Source organism: Charadrius vociferus, unplaced genomic scaffold, assembly GCF_000708025.1.
Source record: "Charadrius vociferus isolate BGI_N301 unplaced genomic scaffold, ASM70802v2 scaffold276, whole genome shotgun sequence".
Classification (NCBI taxonomy): domain Eukaryota; kingdom Metazoa; phylum Chordata; class Aves; order Charadriiformes; family Charadriidae; genus Charadrius; species Charadrius vociferus.
In genome coordinates this window covers 2,834,485-2,856,398 of record NW_009649075.1, presented here as the reverse complement: position 1 = coordinate 2,856,398, position 21,914 = coordinate 2,834,485, and the positions used below count along the sequence as shown (strand labels likewise).

Here is a 21,914-nt window from a genome sequence, read left to right as displayed (position 1 = left end):
GCTGACTTAACTGAGAAAAGCTGCTTTTCAAAACACTCAGAAATCCCTTAAAGTAGTGTATAATTATACTGACAGAGAGACTAAGAGTGTCATTTCCCATTGTGAAGGGGACATTTTGGCCTCTGTGACAGATACAACCCCCGAAAAAGACCTGACAAAGACCTAACAGAGACTTGACAAAAGCACACAAAAACGTCCCGCCACAGCTCTTGTCACACCCCCACAGTGGTGGTCAGCACATATGAATTTTGGTCAAAAGGTGAGGAAGTTGAGGCTCTCAGCCAATAAGATCTGGCATGACCACGGATCAGATTCTATGAGGGTATATATGGAGTCCCACTGAAGGACAAAATTTGAGTTGTCCTCCTCAGAAGCAGTGGGTCTGCAGACTCTCGCCATGGGCTGGGAGGCCACCTTTGGTTCACCTTCTGTACAGCTTGAGAGCCCTCAACTTACAGGTGATTGCGCACATTTTTGAATCATCATTTCTAAAGCTTAAGAATTCTTGAGTCTGTCATGCAGTATTAATTCCTTGTACATTCTGAACCTGTAGTTTACTAATGTTGTTGGAGTGTTAAACGATTTTGTTATACCTTATTTTCTGTTGGTTAGAATTTTTCGTTAGAATAAAGTTTGAGTTTATCACCTCTTTAAATTTGATTTTCTGAGCCTCCGCAACAGACACTCAGAGGTTAGTCAAAATCAAGCTACAACAGATAGGTTCCACAACATTACAGCCTGTCTATAATGTACAGAAATACTTGCTGGGAGAAATTACACCTATGTGAGCAAAACTCAGCGAAATGTCACATTGCCTGATAATATGACAGAGAAAACCAGCAATTATGCTCTGTTACTTATAGTAAGAATGAACTGAGTGTGTAAGAATGTGCATCCTTCAACTATATGAAATACATGTTATTTGCCTTCATCAGGAATTTGAACAATAGCCCAGTTAAAATGTGTGTTTTATTGGAAATTGATATATTTACCTCACTGACAATTACAACTTCCCTCTGAATTTAGTCTACGCCGTCAATCCCTTTTTCCTTCTTTTTGTTGATTTGCTTACATTTTGATTTCTGCACAGCTGAACTTTGCCAGGGCAGGCAGTGTCATCTGAACATTTCAAGCACCCACAAATATATATGAACACAGTCATTCACTGGAAAGATCTCCACCATACAGAAGACAGGAAAACAAGGCAAAATGTTGGCTCCACCCTGCTAGAGGGGAAATTTTGAAAGGTATCGTCACCAAGAGTGTTTCTCATGTTGCTGTCCAATACCCAGAATGGCCGTATATTTTCATAGCATATTTTTGTCTGAGGGTTGGCCCCAGAAACAGAGGTGGATTTGGTACCAAGCACATCAGAAGCACCCTTAACTGTGGACAAATATGACTGTTGCATAATGTTGCATATGACTGTTGCATAAATGCCAACTATTTCCTCTGTAAGTTGGATGGGATGCTAGAATTACCCATTTCAGCCCTGTCCTTTTAGCTCTACATTACTAGAGAAGCCAGAAGAAATCCAGCAGTATTAAAAAATGATTGAGCTCCCTGAAGGCACCAGCCTTTTACAGTCTCCATATGTATTACATAATGACAGTAAATTATGAAGGGAGAGCATCTCCCTAGATTGAGGATGCAAATGTCATCAGGTTTGGCCAGCTTATGTGTGATTATTTGGGCTGTTATGACACAGTAAAAAAAGGGCTATAAGGACTTATGGACATGGTGAGAGACTGCACCTTGGGACTGGCTCTTTCCAAAAAGTCTACCTAATTTGCTGGGCAAACTTATTCTCCTCTCTCTGCCAGGTTATTTACATATCTGCCCCTGGAGATACCAATCAACTCTCTCCTTCCCTTGGACCCCGTGAGTCTAAGGTGTTTCAAATCAAGGAGAATTCGTACACAGAGAAAGAAGAGTTGAAGCAGTGTTGACTGCACATGTCATGTTGTGACTGGACAGAAGTGGAACATGATATGCGACAGCCCACTTAGGCAGGAGAGATGGGTCAAGAAGGGGAAAGTCAAATACATGTATTTCTGTCCTGCCATCAAATGCACAAAGATGAGCTCAGCAGCCCTTCAGAGATCTGATACGTTTATCTCCCCAGTGACAGCTAACAGGGATTCATGTGTTGGCAAGTGCTCTTAACACATCTCTTCTGCATGGAGGGTGTGCCCTGAACTCAGTAGTCCCCAGTTTTAACAGGATCTTTAGTCTCTCTTGTAAAACAAATATGTAGCACTTACTGAGGCTCATAGCCTTGTAATCTAGTTGTAAAGAGTCAAGAAAGGTCTGTTAAGCTTTTTGTACTGCTCTGACTTTGGGAATAAACATTCAGAGGATGTGGACAGATGAACATGAAAACCTGCTGAAACGTAACAGCTGAGTTAAAGATGCAGAAGACACCCTCTGTAACTCACTCCTGGAGCTGTGCTCGTTTCCCTTGCCTCCAACCTGACAGACCTCGACACTGAACTTTGTAATCAGCTCACAAAAAAAGGGTCTTGCAGTAAAATTTTTCTAAGTTATCTCTGTTTCTACAGCCAATTCACTCTACTTCTGTACTTAGCATAAATTATTTTGTGCATGAAGTAACTTGAAAAAAGGGGAATTATTATTACTTATCTGCCTGACTCATGTACATTGGAGTCTTAATCATGGAGAAGGACATTAATTAAAGCTTACAATTTTAAAAAGATACTCTCCATTAATTTTCTTTTTTTCCCATAAGGCTATTCTTGCTATCCTATGAGACTCCTGTAATTTTTGGGGGGGTTGCATTGATTGTTCTTTGGGCATGGGAAAACTTAGACAATGCAAATTTAGAAAACTAGTCTGCAGTACAACACATGAAACTCAAAATGGGTGTAGGTAGCTGCTACCTCATTTCTACATGGAAAGTTCTGCTATAGGATAAACAGATGTTTTCTTTTGGTTTCCTTCTGAATTTTCAATCACTTGAATGAATTTGCATCATTTCAATGAGGCAAATTCTTGAAATCCACGTTATTTGGGACACACTTCATAAGAACCCTGTATTTAGGCTGGATTACCCAAAAAATCTGCATGCTTTCTAGGAGCAAGTCATACATCTGCACCTTTTGTGCCTATAAGGCACAAAAAGTTGGGTTTACTTTCAACAAATATTTCAGTAGATCAAGTGTCAATATTTCACAGAAGAAAGAGGAGGACATGAAAAGATAAAAAAAAAAAAAAAAAACACAACAAAAAAACACCCTAAAATGAAACCAGACTCTCATTGTTCTACCTCTTTTTCAGGCAGTTTTAGTAAAATCAGAGAGACGGTATTGTCTATCACTCAAGGTCTTACAGGGCAGATGAGAACAGCAAAGCATCTTTCTTCCCACTGTGTGCTCTTGATATGGGAGTATCATCATCAAAATATAGACATCAGGTGCCAGGCACTTGGAAGCAGCTGGTTAGAAAATGAACATAACTTGGTTGGCTGCTTCAGGTTGGTATTGTTACCTCCTGCCCCCAGCCAGGATCAAAGGATGGACGCGAACTGTCAGATTAGCAGTTCAGCAGATGCACCAAGGAGACTGCACATTTTTTCTGCACCCATAAAACACCTCAAGACCTGCAACTAAAGCAGGCTAATAGAGAAGCCATTTTAAATGCCTGAAAACTGATGTGTCTTCAGCTTATGCTCCTTTTTAGTATGTTTCCACTACTGGACATCTCCCCAAAACGTAAGCAGCCTTCTGACTAGCTTTCCACATTAAAGAACTATGTCTGTGAGTGTGCATTATTATAATTACATCGAAATTGCAGCTCTGGGGAATGGGCTGCAGGCAGGAGAGGTTCATATATAGCAAGCTTAGCTTATGACAAATTTGGCAGTCAGATCTCTATAATACCATCAGCTCTTTTTAGAGCACAAAACCCCCTTGACTCTCTGCCCCCAAACATGATTGTTTTGGTTTTTTTTTTTTCTAAATAAAACATCAGGAAGACGCTCTCTCACATTCTTCAGTCATCTCAGGATCCTTTCTTTTTCTAATGCCAAGTAGCGTCCTCTAGTGTCTTCTTGAGTCTGTCCCCTCTTCCCTCAGATCCTATCCTCCTGCACAGCAGCAAATCCCAACCTTCAGGCACACTTTCTGTGACTCGCCAGCAATCTTTACGCTTTTGAGAACAGCTGTGAATACGCTGCTCTCTTGCCCTCAACTTCTGGAAAGTTAGTCTGAGAGTAACACGGTGGTGCTCTAAACCACTTGGAAGTGACCTGCTGGGTATGGCTGGGCTATATCTAAAGTTTTTAATGCTTGCAGATAGCAAGGCTGGTTTGGTGGCAAGCCCTCAAAAGGCAACAAAGACATAGAACAGAATCATAGAATCATTAGACCACCCAACTTGGTGTCATCTGCAAACTTACTGAAGCTGCACTTAATCACCTCATCCACATAAAGATATTAAACAGAATATTGATAAAGATACTAAGCAAAACTGGACCCAATACTGAACACTGGTTCTTGGTCTTAAGAATGATCTTAAGCAATCTGTAACATGGTCTTAAGCAATCTGTAATACCAATGCCAAAAGAAGCCTTGGGCCATCAGAAGCCCTGATGACAGGGCTTCTTCATCCCACTTGGTTATTCAGCCATGCTTGTACCACATATTTGCAGAAGACTCTGCAACTGCTCCAAGAAATTTGCAGTCTAAGCAGAAGTGATGGAAAATTTTTTTATGCAAGCCTGATGAATGCATTTAAATGAAACATTAAGCTTGCAATAGCCATATTAAGAAATTAAACTGACACATTCTTTACAGTAACACAAATGGTGACTCTATAAAGAATATGTCTTTTTTTACTGGCAACTGTACTATCCCATGTATTCTTTTATTTCTTCAGCAATAACAGGAACAGCAACTTCAAGCTAAAAGAATATCATACTTCCTCTTTTCCTAGAAATCTTCCCAAAACGTATGACCCTATCCTGCCAGCCAAATGGTCACTAGGGTCTTTAGCACAATATGTCATCCTCTACAAAATCTTCACTCTGTGTAGGTGGCTCCTGCATCATATTTCTAACATGAGGCAACGTTGCCTCTGTCCTTCCACAGCTCGGAATCCTTCACTTCCAGTGGACTGTTATGAGATACGAATGCCTCTATGAAGTGGTTCCAAACACATCTTTAGTCCATTAGCAGTTTGTGCCAGCTGCATTACAGCAAACTTATGCACTGCAGGCTTCTAAGAGCTCCAACAAATGGTCATATCTGCATTCTACTGTGAGAATAGGGGCTCTGTACATATGCTGACTTCATTTGTCTTGGTTGAGGACCATAAAGCAAAACTGAGGTTGAATCATACTGCAACACAGTTACTGTTTTACGTCAGTGTCTTTGCAGCATGTTACTTGAGAGGGTCCTGAAGTCAATCTTGCATTGCAATCTGTCCCTTAGGTTATACGCCATTAGTGCAGAATAGTTAAAGTACCTCAGGAATCAAATTTTCAGGAGATATAAATCATATCTTGAAACCTCACTCGTAGAAAAGAGCAAAGGGACCAGCCAAGTAGATGGTTAGAGATTTTCATCTGTCCTGCATAGGTCTGCTAACAACACTGAAAAGGAGTCTCAAATCTGCCTCTAGCATTGCCTGATTTTTTCTGTCCTTACCACAGTGAAGAAGGCTACGTCTTTGCTAAATGCAATGGGCCAGGACTCCTTGTGCAAAGAGCACAGGACCTTGCGTTCATGCAGTTAAAGTCTCCTTCTCACAAAATAAGATGGCCCTTTTTATCCAAACTGTCAGATATGGTCACTCTGCAATGCAGGGACATTTGTGGGGGAAAATTACTTGGCATGACCCAAAGGTGTGCTGGGAAACATGCTCAGAGATAAACAAACCCATGCTCACACCGCTGTTATGGCTGTTTGGTTTGCTCACATACTTGTATAACCTTACATTCCTACCCCTATTTACAGGAGACGCAAAAGTGAAGAGAACATATGAGAGTCTTACAACAAGCCAGAGCTGGAGCTACAAATGAAACTGGGGCATTGCAGAATCATAGAATCATATCATAGAATCATAGAATTGTTTTGGTTGGAAGAGACCTTTAAGATCATCAAGTCCAACCATCAACCTAACACTGCTGAGTTACCACTAAATCACATCCTTCAACACTACATCTACATGTCCTATAAATACCTCCAGGGATGGTGACTCACTCACTTCCCTGGGCAGCCTGTTCCGATGTTTGACAACCCTCTCAGTGAAGAAATTTTTCTTAATATCCAATCTAAACCTCCCCCGGCACAACTTGAGGCCATTTCCTCTTGTCCTATTGCTTGTTACTCGGGAGAAGAGACCAACCCCCACCTGGCTACAACCTCCTTTCAGGTAGTTGTAGAGAGCGATAAAGTGTCCCCTCAGCCTCCTTTTCTCCAGGCTGAACAATCCCAGTTCCCTCAGCCGCTCCTCGTAAGACTTATTCTCTAGACCCCTCACCATCTTCATTGCACTTCTCTGGACACGCTCCAGCATCTCAATGTCTTTCTTGTAGGGAGGGGCCCAAAACTGAACACAGTATTCGAGGTGCAGCCTGAACAGTGCTGAGTTACAGAGGTGCAATCACTTTCCCTAAATCATGTTCCCCCCCAAGTCCTCAACACTGGGCTATGCTGCTAGAGAGACTTCTTGTTTAGAAGGTTCACTACAGCTCTGAGCTGCACCTTTGGAGCCTGCCCTCACCTCACATCCAGTGATTTAAAGCTAGACTCAAACAAACATCTGAGGAGATTTTTGGTCTTGACATTTTAACTTCTAAGCCTGACTAGAGAATGCTTTCTGCCGCCAAATTTATGTAAGATGGTAATCAATTACTCAATTTATATTTGTGCTTTTTCAAGAACTGCACTAATGGTGAATCAGTAGTATCTGCTAATCTATTCTATCTCCCACATGTAGGTTTTCCATGTAGACCCACCAAGCCCAGGACTTTGATTCTTCTCAAGTATTCAGTCATTGAATAATGGTCTTTAATTAAAAACTATATCTATCTACCTAAGATGCCTGGTGACTAATAAAGACCCTTAGGAGAAGAAATCTAACTAGCTAGACACAACAGAGTCTAGGGAAACATTCAAAGACAGTATGGATCAAATTACATCTCTAATCAAATGATCATTAGCAGGAGCATTTTGTGTCCTGTTGCAGATCCTGACAGATCACTGTCCTTTCCCTAGCTAATATGCTCTATTAATCTTATTCAAGAAACACTGTTTCACAGCAGGCTTTACAACCAGGACAATTCAGAATTTGTCAACTTGTGAGTAAAGCACAGCACAGTTATTTGCTAAAGTGGTAAGGTGATGTTTTCTGGAAAAGTACAAGAAAGCAAGTAAATGCCCTTTTCCACTGTGGCATTAACACAAGACTGCATGCCCCATCTTCTGAAGGAACCAAGCTTACAGCTCAATTTAATATCATACGATTTAATGGAAAGTCTGTAGAAAAACACCTACTGAAGCATGTATTACTTCCCTGTATTGTCTTTTGCCCATAACCCTCCCATGCTCACAGGCAGCTCTTTCACATCCACTCTTTAACAGCACTTGCGCTGACTCACGTGCAAAGCATTACAGGCAACCCCTGCTCCTCTGTGGATTAAGTTATTGATCAAGTCTCTGTGACTACCTAAAAAAGTAAACCACCAAACAGCAGTACTGAGACTGAAGTGACTGCCTCCACAAAGGTTAAAAGATATCTCACTTCCACGTTTATCTGTTCACTAGTGAGATGCTCTTCGTATGGATGGGCTGAAGCAAGGAAAGGACAGTTCAGAGCATTCAGGTGGTGTGATCGCTCCCAGTGTGAAATTTACTTTTTATCAGTACTTAAATATTTGAAGACATAACTCTGAGTCAGAAAAAAGTCCAATTTTTTTTTTAACAGGAGGAAACTATCTAAGCTTCTGGTTGAGAACGGTACAGCAGCTCCCATTTTGTGGGAGCTTCTGTTTGAGTGCAGTCCAAACAGAACAGAAAGTAATAAGTATTGCAAGTGTCTCTGCATTCATTTGACTTCCAGGACAATAGCATTTCTCTGAACTTTCAACCTTTCCGTATTACTAGTGGTTCTGCACACTCAGACTCATATCAAGAATCCTCTTGGGAGCAACGAGCAGGCACAAAGACACGAGAGCAAATGACAAGAAAGAAGCTTTCCTAGGGTCCCACAGGGCACTGCGTACGATCTGTGGACTCCAAGAGGTACTGAAAGTTGCTGGATCATAAAAAGGGAATAGAGGAAAGGATCAGGGCCTCCAGGATCCTTAAATAAGTTGAAAAGTATATGTAAAGTGGGTGAAACCTTATTGAGTAAAGCTGTCCCCAGCCTCTTGAGACTTTTAGATTAAATAAAAAGAGCAACTCACCCTTTGACCTGGTAAACCAGGGACTCCAGGCTTGCCTTCCAGACCAGCCTCTCCCTTTAAAAGTGAAAAGTTTTATAAAGTTAACTGAATAAGAAAAACTAATGAACTATATAACCATTTCCTAGCTGTTTTGTGCTACTGTTACTGCATGGCTACCTAGACAACTCTTACCTGATAATTATGTTGTCCTGTGAGCAGAAGAGAATAAGAAGACAGGATAGAGAAAAGTGACAATGCCCTGATTAAACACAGAGCACACAACTATATTTAAATTACATAATTAAAACCAGATTTACCTAAGTAACGCATCTTCACAATGCCATCAATTTTACAAAACCCAATCAACAGTGGAACACAACAAACAATTCAAAAGCGAGGAAATACAGAGTATTTGCAAATGAGGCAGCAGTGATAGTCTGAGCTGAGATATCCTGCAGCGTTGGGTTATAAAATACAACTAGAATAAGCTATAATTAAGTCAAAAGTAAGAATGCTGGTGTGCCTAAATTGTTGCAAAAATTGTGTTGAAACACAAACATACATACTCAACTCTTATTTTCCATCCACAAAATATTTTAGCTAGGACCTTGTGGCATAAAGCCAACCCCTTTTACACCAACTGTTCTCTGACCTTCATTACATGATAGCTTACAGGTTACTAGTGAGTGCATCTCTGAGATGTGCCGAATGCCTATACAGCTCTCCAGGACATTAGAAACAGAAAAACTATCAAGTTCTGCATGACAACAGCCTTGAGGCAAAGTCTGCCTCTGTGCAATTATTGCTTATGTCCTGGGTGCCACCTCCATATGTTCGGAGTGGCCATCCACAGCAGGAGACCTTCTCTCAGCAGTGAAGAAGACAGGAGGCTGGGGGCACTGTTTAAGATCTTAGTGCCTGAATAACATATAAGATTTTGCATGTATGCCTCACACCAGCCTGAGTTTCAGTTTCTGGAAGTCGCAAGAAGTGAGAGAAACAACTTACTGGAGGTCCAGGAAGTCCAGGTTGGCCTTGTGGTCCTCGTGGCCCAGGCTCTCCCTGCAGAAATGTTTTTTTTTTTTTAAAAAAAGGTGTTAAAGTCTCTGTATGAAAAATTATATGGGCACATTACTCATGTTGGCCATCTGTGCAGGACCTGTACCACCGCTTTCCTCATGGGTCCTGAAGAACCAGTGCAGAGACTAGCTGTTTTTCTCCTTAATCCTTCAGCTACTTGAATTATCAGCACTCATTAGACTGCATACAGACTGATCCACCCACGCTCAGCAGGCATTTATCCACAACTAGCTCTTTGGTTTTTCAAAGCTAGTAACTCTACAGGAGACGCTGGGCAATTGTTGCAAAAACAGCTTCCACAGGCATTTTCCCCAAGCCAGCACAGCTGTGAAGGGCTTTAAAGTATCATTTATATGATGCATATCATTTTATTACATAAAAATAAAATACAAGTTACAGACCCACCAACACAAAATAAAAAATTAAATATATTTTATTTATATGTAGGACTAACAGACTAAAGCAACTAGTGTCTTTTCCCTATTTGAGTGCCCATGTTCAGAGACAAACTCAGCATAAAACTCAAATACAGTTTAACTTTTATATTAACACATTCCCGGACCTAATGAATTGCATAGCTGACTCTCTCTGATTTATACTTCTCATTTATGTTAGATTTACCACACCTGAAAAGGACATTGCCCTTTTTCCTTTCTTGTTTATTTTCTCCAGTATAAATAGGAAAACTTTTTTCTTGATGACCTGACAATGTTTCTATCCACCTTTATTTTGAAGCAAAATTTTTAAGCAAAATCTAATCTAACAATTGAACTACAAAAAAGCATACTTGCAATGGAAGAATAGATATTGAATCTCACTTACCCGCTCTCCTTTTAGGCCTTCAGTATGCACCTGCAATAAAAATGCAGAATCATAAGTGAGAAAAAGAAGAAAGCCAACACGGGAGGTGCCAGGGGTGTGATGGTCCCCCACAGTGTAATTTCCTCCCCTCGCCATTCCCTCAAGAGGCACGTTAACTGCTACTGCTCCTCAAATCCTGCTGCAGGCTGGGGGACAATTTCTATTTAAACAGCTCAGACTGACACAAGGTTTGCTCACTCAGTTACCTATGAAGTGATTTCTGTGGCTGTATAAACAGTGAGAACTTAATTCACTATGTCATCATTATAAATAAGTTAGTAAATTCCCCAGCTCTTGTCTTATTTTAAATTACAAAGTTGTATTGAATGAAGAAGGCATCACATAAAGAGCAGGCTGACTTTTGATACGTACGTGACTGAGACCTTCCTTTGGCTTCTTGATGCAAGCCACCGTGGCTGTGACTGACAGCTGTCAGTCTTCTCAGCCTGTTCTCCACCCCCCTGCTGGAACTTTAGGCTCATTTTCAGGCTTTCTACCTGTCTTTCAAAATCTCTTGGCAACTACTGTCATGTCATTAATTTCACATTTAAGCAGGACAGTAAAAGGCTTTTACCCAAACGTTTTTGGGTTTTTTTCAGAGCTCGCTTTTTCTTCCTGCTTTGCTTTCTGCCACATTGTGGGTAAGGACATTGTCTGCTGCTTTTCTCATGATTACCAGGGAGCTTCTCATTCTTGTCTTCAGCACCCAGTCCTTCTTTGGCACAGTGTGACAGTTAATGTTACTGCTATCAGTGGCCCCCTAAAGCTTTCCACCGACAGTCCAAGAGTGTTGTTTCCTAATTTTAATCCTATTACAGAATCACAGAATGGTCAGGGTTGGAAGGGACCTCTGGAGATCATCTAGTCCAATCTCCCCCCACCAGAGCAAGGTCATCTACAACAGGTTGCACAGGACGGTGTCCAGGTGGGTTTGGAATGTCTCCAGAGTGGGAGACTCCACAACCTCTCTGGGCAGCCTGTGCCAGTGCTCCACTACCCTCAAAGTAAAGAAGTTCCTCCTCACATTAAGATGGAACTTCCTATGTTCAGGTTTGTGCCCATTACCTCTTGTCCTATCACTGGGCACCATTGAAAAAAGACTGTTCCCATCCCCCTGGCACCCTCCCTTGAAGTATTTATAAGCATTAATAAGATTCTCCCTAAGTCTTCTTTTCTCCAGACAAAAGAGACCCAAGTCCCTCAGCCTTTCCTCATATGAGAGATGTTCTAATCCCCTAATCATCTTTGTAGCCCTTTACTGGACCCTCTCTGGCAGATCTCTGTCTTTCTTGAACTGGGGAGCCCAGAACTGGACACAATACTCCAGATGTGGCCTCTCCAGGGCAGAGCAGAGGGGGAGGATGACCTCCCTCGACCTGCTGTCCATACTCTTCTTGATGCACTCCAGGATGCCATTGGCCTTCTTGGCCACCAGTGCACATTGCTGGCTCGTGGTCATCCTGTTGTCCACCAGGACTCCCAGGTCCCTTTCCACAGAGCTGCTCTCCAGCAGGTCAGCCCCCAACCTGTACTGGTGCATGGGGTTATTCCTCCCCAGATGCAGTACCCTACACTTGCCCTTGTTGAATTTCATAAGGTTTCTCTCTGCCCAACTCTCCTCCAACATCCTATTCTTTTGAAAAGTAATAGGGATACTCCCCAACTGCTTTGTTACCAGTCCCTGTAGAACTCATTTCTAGGCCTCCCCTCTGCATATTCTCACTTAATCTTCTTTCTCCATTCACTTGGAGATGACCTCTTCATACAGACAATACTAACCTCTGGACGTCTTTATGTCCTTGCTAGTGACACCTCTGGGGTCACTGAAGGCAATGCTGAAGGCAGAGTGACGCCCAAAGGCATGTAAATCTAACGCCACAGGAAAGATAACCCCCACTCTCTTATTTTCTCAGTTTTCTTTTTTATCAGTGTTTTCCTGATTTCAGCACATCAGGTCCTAGTTGTGCTATATTCCACCAGGACTTTTTCAGATATAACCCAAGGAAAGACCATTCCCCCTCAGCAGAAATTGCCTTTTTCTTCTCTCATCCGAACCCTCACATCCAACCAATGACAAAGGCACTCAGTAATTCAACTCAATTATTTTATAACCTTCACAGGCTCTATTTTCCAAAGGCACCTAGGCATCAACTGAACAGCTGTCCTGGAAACCACACAGTCCTGTCACAGTATTGCTCTCTCTGATGCACCTGAAGCAATGGTTTCACTGCCTCTTCAAGCCCTTGTCCTGCTTTCGGCTGGGATAGGGTTAATTTTCTTTCTAGTGGCTGATATAGTGTTGTGTTTTGGAGTTAGGATGACAATAATGTTGATAGTACAGTGATGTTTTAGTTGCTTAGTGCTTACACTAAGTCAAGGACTTTTCAGCTTCTCACACTGCCCTGCCAGCCAGTAGGCTGGGGGTGAGCAAGAAGTTGTGAGGTGATACAGCTGGGACAGCTGACCCAGACTGGCCAAAGGGATGTTCCATACCATATGGTATCATGCTCAATGTATAAAGCTGGGGGGGACATTTGGAGCTATGGAGTTTGTCATCCCAAGTAGCCATTCCACGTGATGAAGCCCTGCTTTCCTGGAGATGGCTGAACACCTGCCTGCTGATGGGAAGGAGTGAATTAATTCCTTGTATTGCTTTGCTTGCATGCATGGCTTTTGCTTTACATATTAAACCGTCTTTATCTCAACCCACGAGTTTTCTCACTTTACCCTTCCAATTCTCTTCCCCATCACACAGTGGAAGAGTGAGCAAGCAGCTGTGTGGTGCTTGGTTGCTGGCTGGGGTTAAACCAAGACAGTCCTGACCCTCACATTTCAAAATTTCCCAAAACTGTGGCAGTGCATCACCTTGTTGGAACCCATCACTCACCTTCTTCAAAAATCTTCACTGCCTTAAACTTCACTTTTTTTGGAAAAAAACGTTTAAGAACGTCTCTCATTTAGTAAAGTCCTCCCACCACCAATTTCCACTTTCTCTTCTCATGTAGATATGCCTACAATGTTTGAGAAACCTAAAAAAAAATTCTTACTGAAGAGCCAGGCAATCCTGGAAGTCCTGGTTCACCCTGCAGGGAAACATGAAATAAATAAAAATAATAATAATTAAAAAAAAGCATAACACAGAACACAGCATAGCACAATATAAAACATAACTCAAAAGAAAAGAAAAGCTCTGAGGATGTTTTCCAACTGCTGTTGTACATTCTTATTTTCAATATCATGCCATAATTAATAGATATGAACATGCAATCCCAATTAATTCTGCTTTCTCTGCCCTGCAGATGAATACATGCAGGAACTGGTTGTGTTCTGTGTTACTGTGATGTTATATGTTGATTTTAATGACATTTAGTGACATAAATGAATGATGCATTGGATACACCATAACATTAAATTTGACCTTCAAAAATCTTATAATTCATGTACACATACCACACAAATAAACCTGATTGATGCTCAGATCCCTAACAGAGTCTGCAGGATGGATATTTAAGAGCCAAAACGCTTTTGTTTGTTAATGAGAAAAAAAAAATCTTTGCAAAAAGAAAAAAAGCGAGAAAAGGTACCATTTTCCCCAAGTCATTTTATAGAGCAGAATCATGCTGCTAGTGCTTGCAGGACACTGAGATGCTACACCCTCCTTACATGATTTATTTCCATCTAGGCCATCAATTTGTTCCAGCCCATTTTTCTCCAGCAGTGTCCACCATTATGCTTTAAGACTAAGCATCCAGAAGGTATATCCTTTACTTTAGGTACAGACTAATGCAAAAATTACCGTATAACTTCCTTTCACACTCTATTTCATCATTACTCATGTAAGTCTCTGAATGAGCCAGCGTATCTTTCATGCTCTTAAGACAACTTTAATTACTATTTGTTATTTATTCTGAAAAGGGTCCATACTATGCTGGAAAGACTGAAGAGACACATATCAGCTGCACTGAAAGTAATGGAGCAAGAAGCTCAGCATCTTCTGGAAGCACCAAATGCAGCATCTTCAGAAATATGGGTGAAGTCCTATGAACTCAAGACTGCTCTCTGCTGCACACGTGCTGGAGCACAAAGATCTTGTTGTCACTTATCACCTTGGTGTATGTGCCCTGCTTGTAGGTGCTTCTGAAACTTCGCCTATAGCTGTTGAATCGGAGTGGGAAAGTAACAGGAAATAGAGAGATTTTCTTCTGATCTCTGCATTCTCTGATAAGGCTCACTGCCTTATCTGAAGGAGAAAGGGAGAAAGAAAATCCAGAATTGGGCATGCCTTTCCACTCATGACAAAGAACTGGGTAGGAAATATCAAAACCATGACATCACCTCTAGTAGAGAGGGGAGCATAAGGCTGCCCTGGAAACTCTAACAACTCTGTAAAATGATGAGGTCAAAATTGCTGCTGAGAGCAGTGAATAATTATTTTGCAGGCAAGAAGGTTGGGCTCGTTTGATTGGCAGTTTCTGAGTCTGTTCTGCATCTCCTAGGTCAGAAAACTGGCATCTGCCCAAACATATTGACAATTCTACCCACTTTTCTTAGGTGAGGAAGATTTCCTGAGCCAAACTACTCTCTGCTTCCTTCTACTCCCACTATGAAGGTTAAACTAAGAGCGGAGGAGCTATAACCAGACACGATCTAACATTCACACACATTTCAGACTGAAGACATCAGAAAAGTGAAACATTTAAATGCACATGAGGTCCACTTATACACAAATGAGATAAATAACAGGCCAACAGCCCTGATACTTCCAGCACTGTGGGCCCAAGGGGGAATTAACAAATGTATGTCCAAACCCCTCCTGTGCATGCCATCCCAACTCACCTTTTCTCCTTTGGTCCCACTGGCACCTGGAGGTCCTGGGCTCCCAGCAGGGCCCTATAAATAGGTAAAACAGAGAGAAAAATCTTAGCTTCATATACTGCAGGTCATCAGTTGCAATTCCCTCAAAGCACAGGAGAAACATAAGGCTGGAAGTTTGGGTGTTGGCAGCACACACAGTTATGTCCCATTGCACTGGGGCAGGAGCTAATACAACACAGAAGGCTGCTTTGGATCTCCTGCATATAGAGGAAGAGGAATAAGGATGGAGATGCCACAACAGCCACGATAACAGCAATCCAATTTCAGCTGGTTCAGAAGGATTGAAATTCAGGGAGTCCATCAGTGTCAAACAAAAAATTTAAGATAAAATTCAGGCATGAAAATTTGCCCAGTGCTAGGTGTCTAGACATGAAAAAGGAAAGAAAAAAAACCTTCAGAAAAACCCAGCTTCTGTAACAGGGTGTCACTTGGAGAAATTGTTCCTTAGAAGTAGTAAACAATCAGCATCTACCTTCGCATCCCTCTGCAATTTCTCACTTCATCCACATTTGCTACAAGTATAAACTAGTCCTGTAAACAATATAATGGGTATAATGGACATAGTTCATTGTGATTCCAGTGCTGCAGAGAGCACCAGAAAACATTTCCATCTTGTAAGGATAGTGATAAACATTAACTAGACAAATACTTCTCAGTATAGGGTAAATGGTGGCTGAGGAACAGAGCAGAGAGAAAGCAATGATTAACTGTCAAATCCCCCATGACAAGCAAAGAAAAAATCAGTGCAATAATCTTTATCACCTCACAGAGAGGGAGGTGTAGATTTAACAACCATTAAGATTGTTAATGACACTATACCTCGCCATCTAAATACAAAAGACATGTCTGACGTGACAAAAATACCTCCCAACAAAACCAAATTGAAACTCCAGCTGCTAAAAGAGCGAGAGCAATGCACTCGGGCAGCTTGCGTTTAAAGCACGTTCAGGTCAGACCCCAACAGCCGCTTTGTCTGTGCAAGGATCAGGATCAACCACCTGAAGACAAACTACCCCGAGGATTCAGCGTGCAGGTCCTCCACCTCTGCAACTGCATAAACATGCCTCCAAATGATCCTTTCCAGGGAGGGAAACAGCAAGGGTTAGTGAATACAATGCAGAGCCTGGAGGCTTCAAGCTCAAGGGTGACAATGATTAGTTGCACAGCTTTTGGCAAATCACTTCTTAGCCTCTGCTTCTTACTCCGTCCCTGCTCTTTAGACCAGAAGATCCTTGGGAGTAAAGGATGCCTCTCATTAGGTACCATACCCTGAGTAATGAAAACAGTCTTGTGGGATCTACAGATAGCAGTTTTAGACAAAGCATTATCTGTCTAATCAGCAGAAATGTACTGGTCTTTCAGACCATTTTCTGGTTTCATCTTGTCTTAAAAATGTAAATAGTTCCAAGCCTTTCTTATTGAAAACAAACCAAATATATTAAATCCAGTTCTTCCCTTTCATGTTGTGGGAGGGAAAAAAAAAGTTTATAAAAATCAGGCTTAAACAACTGAATTTATATATACTTCCTTATGTCTTTAATGAAAATTAAGACAAATATCTAACCCATCATGTTTAAAGGACTGGCCTTTACTTTAAGTGTATATTGCATTACAATTAATTCCAAAACAAAAAAAAAAAACAACTGTGCCAACAGAGATCCATAGAATAAGGAGTACAAAAGCTGCCAATGCAGTGGGGTCCTGCTATGACTTGGCAGCCACCCTAGGATAAGTCTCAGTTTTAGAGTCTAACTTCCACTCGTTCCAAAGAAAAGCCTCCAGACGTTGAGTAATTGCCACATACCTGTTTCCCCTCCACACCTGGCTTTCCAGGGAACCCATCTAGGCCTCGTTCTCCCTGGAGAAAGAAGAGAAGGAACCACTATAACTCAAATCTGTGGTGTTTAAGTCACCATTCTTCAAGAGATGTCCATGTTATCCTCTCCAAAAGTAAGGAATAAGGAGAGAAATTCAACACAGCCCAACAGAGAAAATGGCTAAAGCCCCCACATCTGTACTACAAGTTGCTAAGAGCCTCTGCCCAGTAACAAGGAGGTGAACCAAGTGTAGTAGGAAACTTTTATTCTCTCAAACTTTGCTAACTGTTGGCACTTGTCTATCTAGAAAACTTAGCACCAAATACCTGTGATGTGAGTTAAGATACAGAAGCAGCTGTGTGCCAGCTGTCCATGTAGGCATCCTTCCTCTGCCTGCTAAGATGGGTTCATGTAAACTGGACAAAGTGCACCCGGAGAATATCAGCCCGGAAGAGCTCTTAGAAAAATAATGAATCCACAATCCAGCAATAGCTCATTTTTACCCAGTTAAGAAAAATCTTTCATTTTTCACCCTTGCTTTCCATAACCCAGGGTAACAATTAATCTATTCCTATATGTCTTCAGAGTACGACAGTCCACAAAGTCCACAGACAATCTATTCCACTACTTTATTTTTAAAACCTGAACATATGTTTTTTTCCCCTATACCTAAACTTGACTTTTTCTCACTACAGTTTCTGACTACTATGTCTTTCCCTAACCCCCACAGAGAACAGACTGTCCCTTTCATCTTTACAATGACCTTTTATTTATTTGAAGATTTAGAAAACTTCCCCTTCAAACTTCTCTAGATTAAACAACCTCAATACTTTCAACTTTTATTCATGGGCATATTTTTCAGACCTCTGATTATTTTCGTTGCTCCCATTTTTGCACTGTCCAATTTTTCCATGTCTTCGCTGTAGCTAGGTGCCCAAAGGTGGACACAGCTGAGGCAACTTTGAGCAGAAAGATTATTTCATGTCTTACAGAGTATTCTTCTGTTTAAATCCCAGGATAATGTTTACCCCTAACATTCTTCTGCAGGACAGCTCCTTAATCAGTTGTTCCCAACCTGTAGCAGTGTGCAATTTGTTGTCCTACACATATGAAGCATCCTGCAGCTGCCCCTTTTCAATGTCATCTTCTGCTTTGTGGGATTTTGTTTTCAAAATGATTTTGAATTCTGGATGTGAAGTATGGCTCCACCATACTTCCACATTCAAACTTAATATATTCCATACTGTATAATCGAGGTCCTTGATAGAGATGATGACTAGATTAATGACGTAGTCCTGCTGAACTTCACTTTTCTCTTACAGACTGTGGCCTTTGCCCATTCCAGGCTTTTTAGTTCAAAACTCTGAAATAGGAACTTTGTCTTACTGTATAAATGCTGAAACCTCTGTAAAATGAAACACTGATTTTGCTTAGACCTGCACATACAGCTGAATACAAATTACCAAATACACACACACGTTGCTACTGTTAACATAAAGGTGCATGTAAAAAACAAATCTTACAAGTACAAGGAGTAATGGCAAAATATTAGTTTTACTTTATTTTTTTAATGTTTCAAACATTCTAATTCTGATTATTATCCCACAGCATCTGTTAGAACTCTGTTATTATCTGCAAACCCACAGTTAGGCCATTGGATTTAATTAGCCCCTTTAGAAAATGACATTGATTCAGCAAGTCAGAAATGGATTTGCAAATCAATTTATTTCTTTTTCCCCTTTAGGAAGTCAATCAGTCTTGTAACAGAAATGTTATTTCCAAATGATGCATCCAAGGAATGAAGTTAGAGAGACCTGTACCCTACAGAAGGCAGCTGAAAACAAGCATCAGACATTCAGATCCACTTGCTTTTGGGGCAATAGTTTCCACATTCAGGGTTTCCTTTGCACTGACTGAACTATGAGTATCCTGAATTTGAGACTTTCAGTAAGCGACAGTCTGGCTGATTGCTGACAAAATGTGCAGTGTATTCTCAGGAAAATTTTTAACATCAATACACTGCAGCGAGTATTTCACACATGCTGGTTTCGCTGCCAAAACAGAAATGTGTCAATGTTCTTACTGGTAGTAATGGGGGCTGAGAAAGGCAAATGTATTATTTATACAAATGTATACAATAAAGCTGTTTGAAAACAATCCCAACAATTGTGCTTTCAGTTGTTTCTTCAGAAAAATCTGTCATTATAAATATTTTTCCCCCCATTCTTTAAAAAAGGCTAGAGAAAGGGTTTTTCTTTCCAAAACAAAGAAAAAACACAATAAAAGTTTTATTCTTAAATTTTCACTTCAAGATTCCATTTCTTTCCCCTCTGCTCTACTCTTTTTTCTGCTTTAAGCAGTGGAACAAAAGGGTGAAGAGTCATAAACAGCTGGAGGAAATCCCAGTTCCACACAAACTTTAGTGCTGTTTTCTGACCTCTACCAGTTACCCAAGAGTCTACAGGGCCCAGGGAAATACTGCAGTAGAGCAAACCCACTGCACAGAAGGACCTGGCAGCAGCCGACCAGCCCTGCTGCCCCCTTACATGAGGTTTTCTCCAGTACAACAGGCAAGAATTTACTGGATGGACACATGCCTATGCAGCAAAATCAATGCCCCATGACATGTTGAACGGCCTAAATTAAGATGCCATGTAGAACATACATATATGGCTTACGACGGCAGGGAAGTGCATCACGCTTATCTCTGCAGAGCCATGCCTGGCATCTACGGTGAGCCCACTGGATGCAGAAGGACATGAGATATCACTCATATTGGGCAGTGGCTCTCCTAACGTGCAGGTGTAACTGGTAATACTGGATTTGGGAACCTCACTATAAAATCTCAATAAGTACATCTGCAGTCCCAAGATATAAGAAGATAGCAGCAAGATGTATTACGGGATATTTAGCCTTTTTTTGATATAAGAGTGCAGATTCAATAGACCAATACTCAGTGCATGGGTTAGTGCTCTCATCTGATATAATAAACTCTTTTCTGCTCAGGCACAAAGAAACACAGGTTGCGTAGGTGTCAGTATTCAAGTTACAGACTGAAGAGCAGACAAGAAAATATTTGGCCCGCCGAATTTACGCCCACTGTTTTCACAGTAGTACTGACTGGTAGAAATTAAAGCAATGGCAGTGGATGCTCTGAGACCAGCATTAAAGCCTGGAAAAAGTCAAAGTACAATTGTTGTAGCAGATATCTGGCTGCTCCAGGGAAAAAAAAAAAAAAAAAAATAAAAAAGGAAAGGAGTTCTAATTGTGCATATCCTTTTAATGAAACAAAATCTAATTCATTTCTTCCCCACTTTAATATTCCTCTAGCTTAGTCAGCTGCCTGCCCACACACAGCTCCAGTTTCTTCTCCCATCATGGTGATGTCAGAAAGATGGATTTTCTTCCGTGAGCCAAATATTCCAGCAGATTAGGCAACCTTGCCTCCAGAAAATCAGCGGAGGCACTGGCTAGACACAACACACTGAACCAGTCCTGCAAAGGGCTGAGGCAAAAGCACAAGGAAGGTAAAGTACGATCCATCCTTTTGCTCTAGCTGCAGCAGTGAGGATAGATATCATGAACCATGGTCATGGCTACTTCGTCATAAACAAGAAAATGGACACTGGGAACGAACACCTTAACACATGGTAAAGAAAAATGTAATATCTCACACTAGGGGTCTATTGATCAGTTTTCCCAGTAGGCAAAAGCTTGGTGTAAATCTCTGGGTTTCTTCCCCAGAAGGAGATGTATAGTGAGAAATGGGAACAAGGCCATGCTAGCAAGGTAGTAACTCCCTCCTTTGCACAAACACATATAGTCAGACATCACTAAAGACAACTTGAACACAGACAAAAGCGCCAGATCGGCACTGAGATATTCCTGTCTCAGGACCAGCTGGAGACATAAGCAAGGCAGGACATTGCTCAGGGCTGCAAGCCACTCGGAGCTGGCAAGAGAGGTCCTGCTGCCTGTTTTGCCTGCATGAAAAAAGAGGTGACTTGGGTCTGACTGAAGGACAGGTGATGCCTCATCACCAGCTGCTTGCTGGGGCGCAGGAGCTGGCAGAGGCACCAAATTGCATTTTTGATGGCATTTCTGGGGAGCCCTGAGCACTGCCTGGCAGGTCTGCAGCAGAAGTGTGCGCACATCTGAGGTATCTCCAAACACAATGACCAAACTGAAATAATAAAGACTTTATGTCTGTCCAGCTCTCATTTTAAATGCTTATTCCAGGTATAATAGGCACTCGGTCTCTTTCTTGAACCATAAATGAGTTAGATATAAAGATAGATATATAGATAAATGAGTTGAGAGACTTAGATAGATTGGATCATTGGGCCAACGTCAATGGTATGAGTTTCAACAAGGGCAAGTGCCAAGTCCTGCACTTGGGCCACAATAACCCCATGCAGCGCTACAGGCTTGGGGAAGTGTGGCTGGAAAGCTGCCCGGCAGAAAGAGACCTGGGGGTTCTAATTGACAAGCGGCTGAATATGAGCTGGCAGTGTGCCCAGGTGGCCAAGAAAGCCTACGGTATCCTGGCTTGTATTAGAAATAGTGTGGTCAGCAGAAGTAGGGAGGTGATTGTGCCCCTGTACTCAGCACTGGTGAGGCCACACCTCGAGTATTGTGTCCAGTTTTGGGCACCTCAATACAAGAGAGATATCGAGGTGCTGGAGCGAGTGCAGAGGAGGGCAACGAAGCTGATGAAGGGCCTAGCAAACAAATCTTATGAAGAGCAGTTGAAGGAGCTGTGACTGTTTAGTTTGAGGAGGAGGAGGCTGAGGGGAGACCTCATCACTCTCTACAACTATTTGAAAGGACACTGTAGAGAGGTTGGTGCTGGTCTCTTCTCACAGGTAATTAAT

At 41.6% G+C, this 21,914-nt stretch overlaps 1 protein-coding gene across 1 annotated transcript in view; it reads right to left on the bottom strand.

Moving 5' to 3' along the window:
• Positions 1 to 21,914, bottom strand: part of COL22A1 (collagen, type XXII, alpha 1) — a 219,796-nt gene that overhangs the window by 79,612 nt on the left and 118,270 nt on the right. Inside the window, exons 16-21 of the mRNA XM_009888174.1 lie at positions 17,028 to 17,081; positions 15,185 to 15,238; positions 13,396 to 13,431; positions 10,310 to 10,339; positions 9,416 to 9,469; positions 8,429 to 8,482 (exon numbers count right to left, since the gene is read on the bottom strand). Of these exons, the coding sequence (XP_009886476.1) occupies positions 8,429 to 8,482; positions 9,416 to 9,469; positions 10,310 to 10,339; positions 13,396 to 13,431; positions 15,185 to 15,238; positions 17,028 to 17,081 (282 nt within the window). The remainder of the gene's footprint in view (positions 1 to 8,428; positions 8,483 to 9,415; positions 9,470 to 10,309; positions 10,340 to 13,395; positions 13,432 to 15,184; positions 15,239 to 17,027; positions 17,082 to 21,914) is intronic.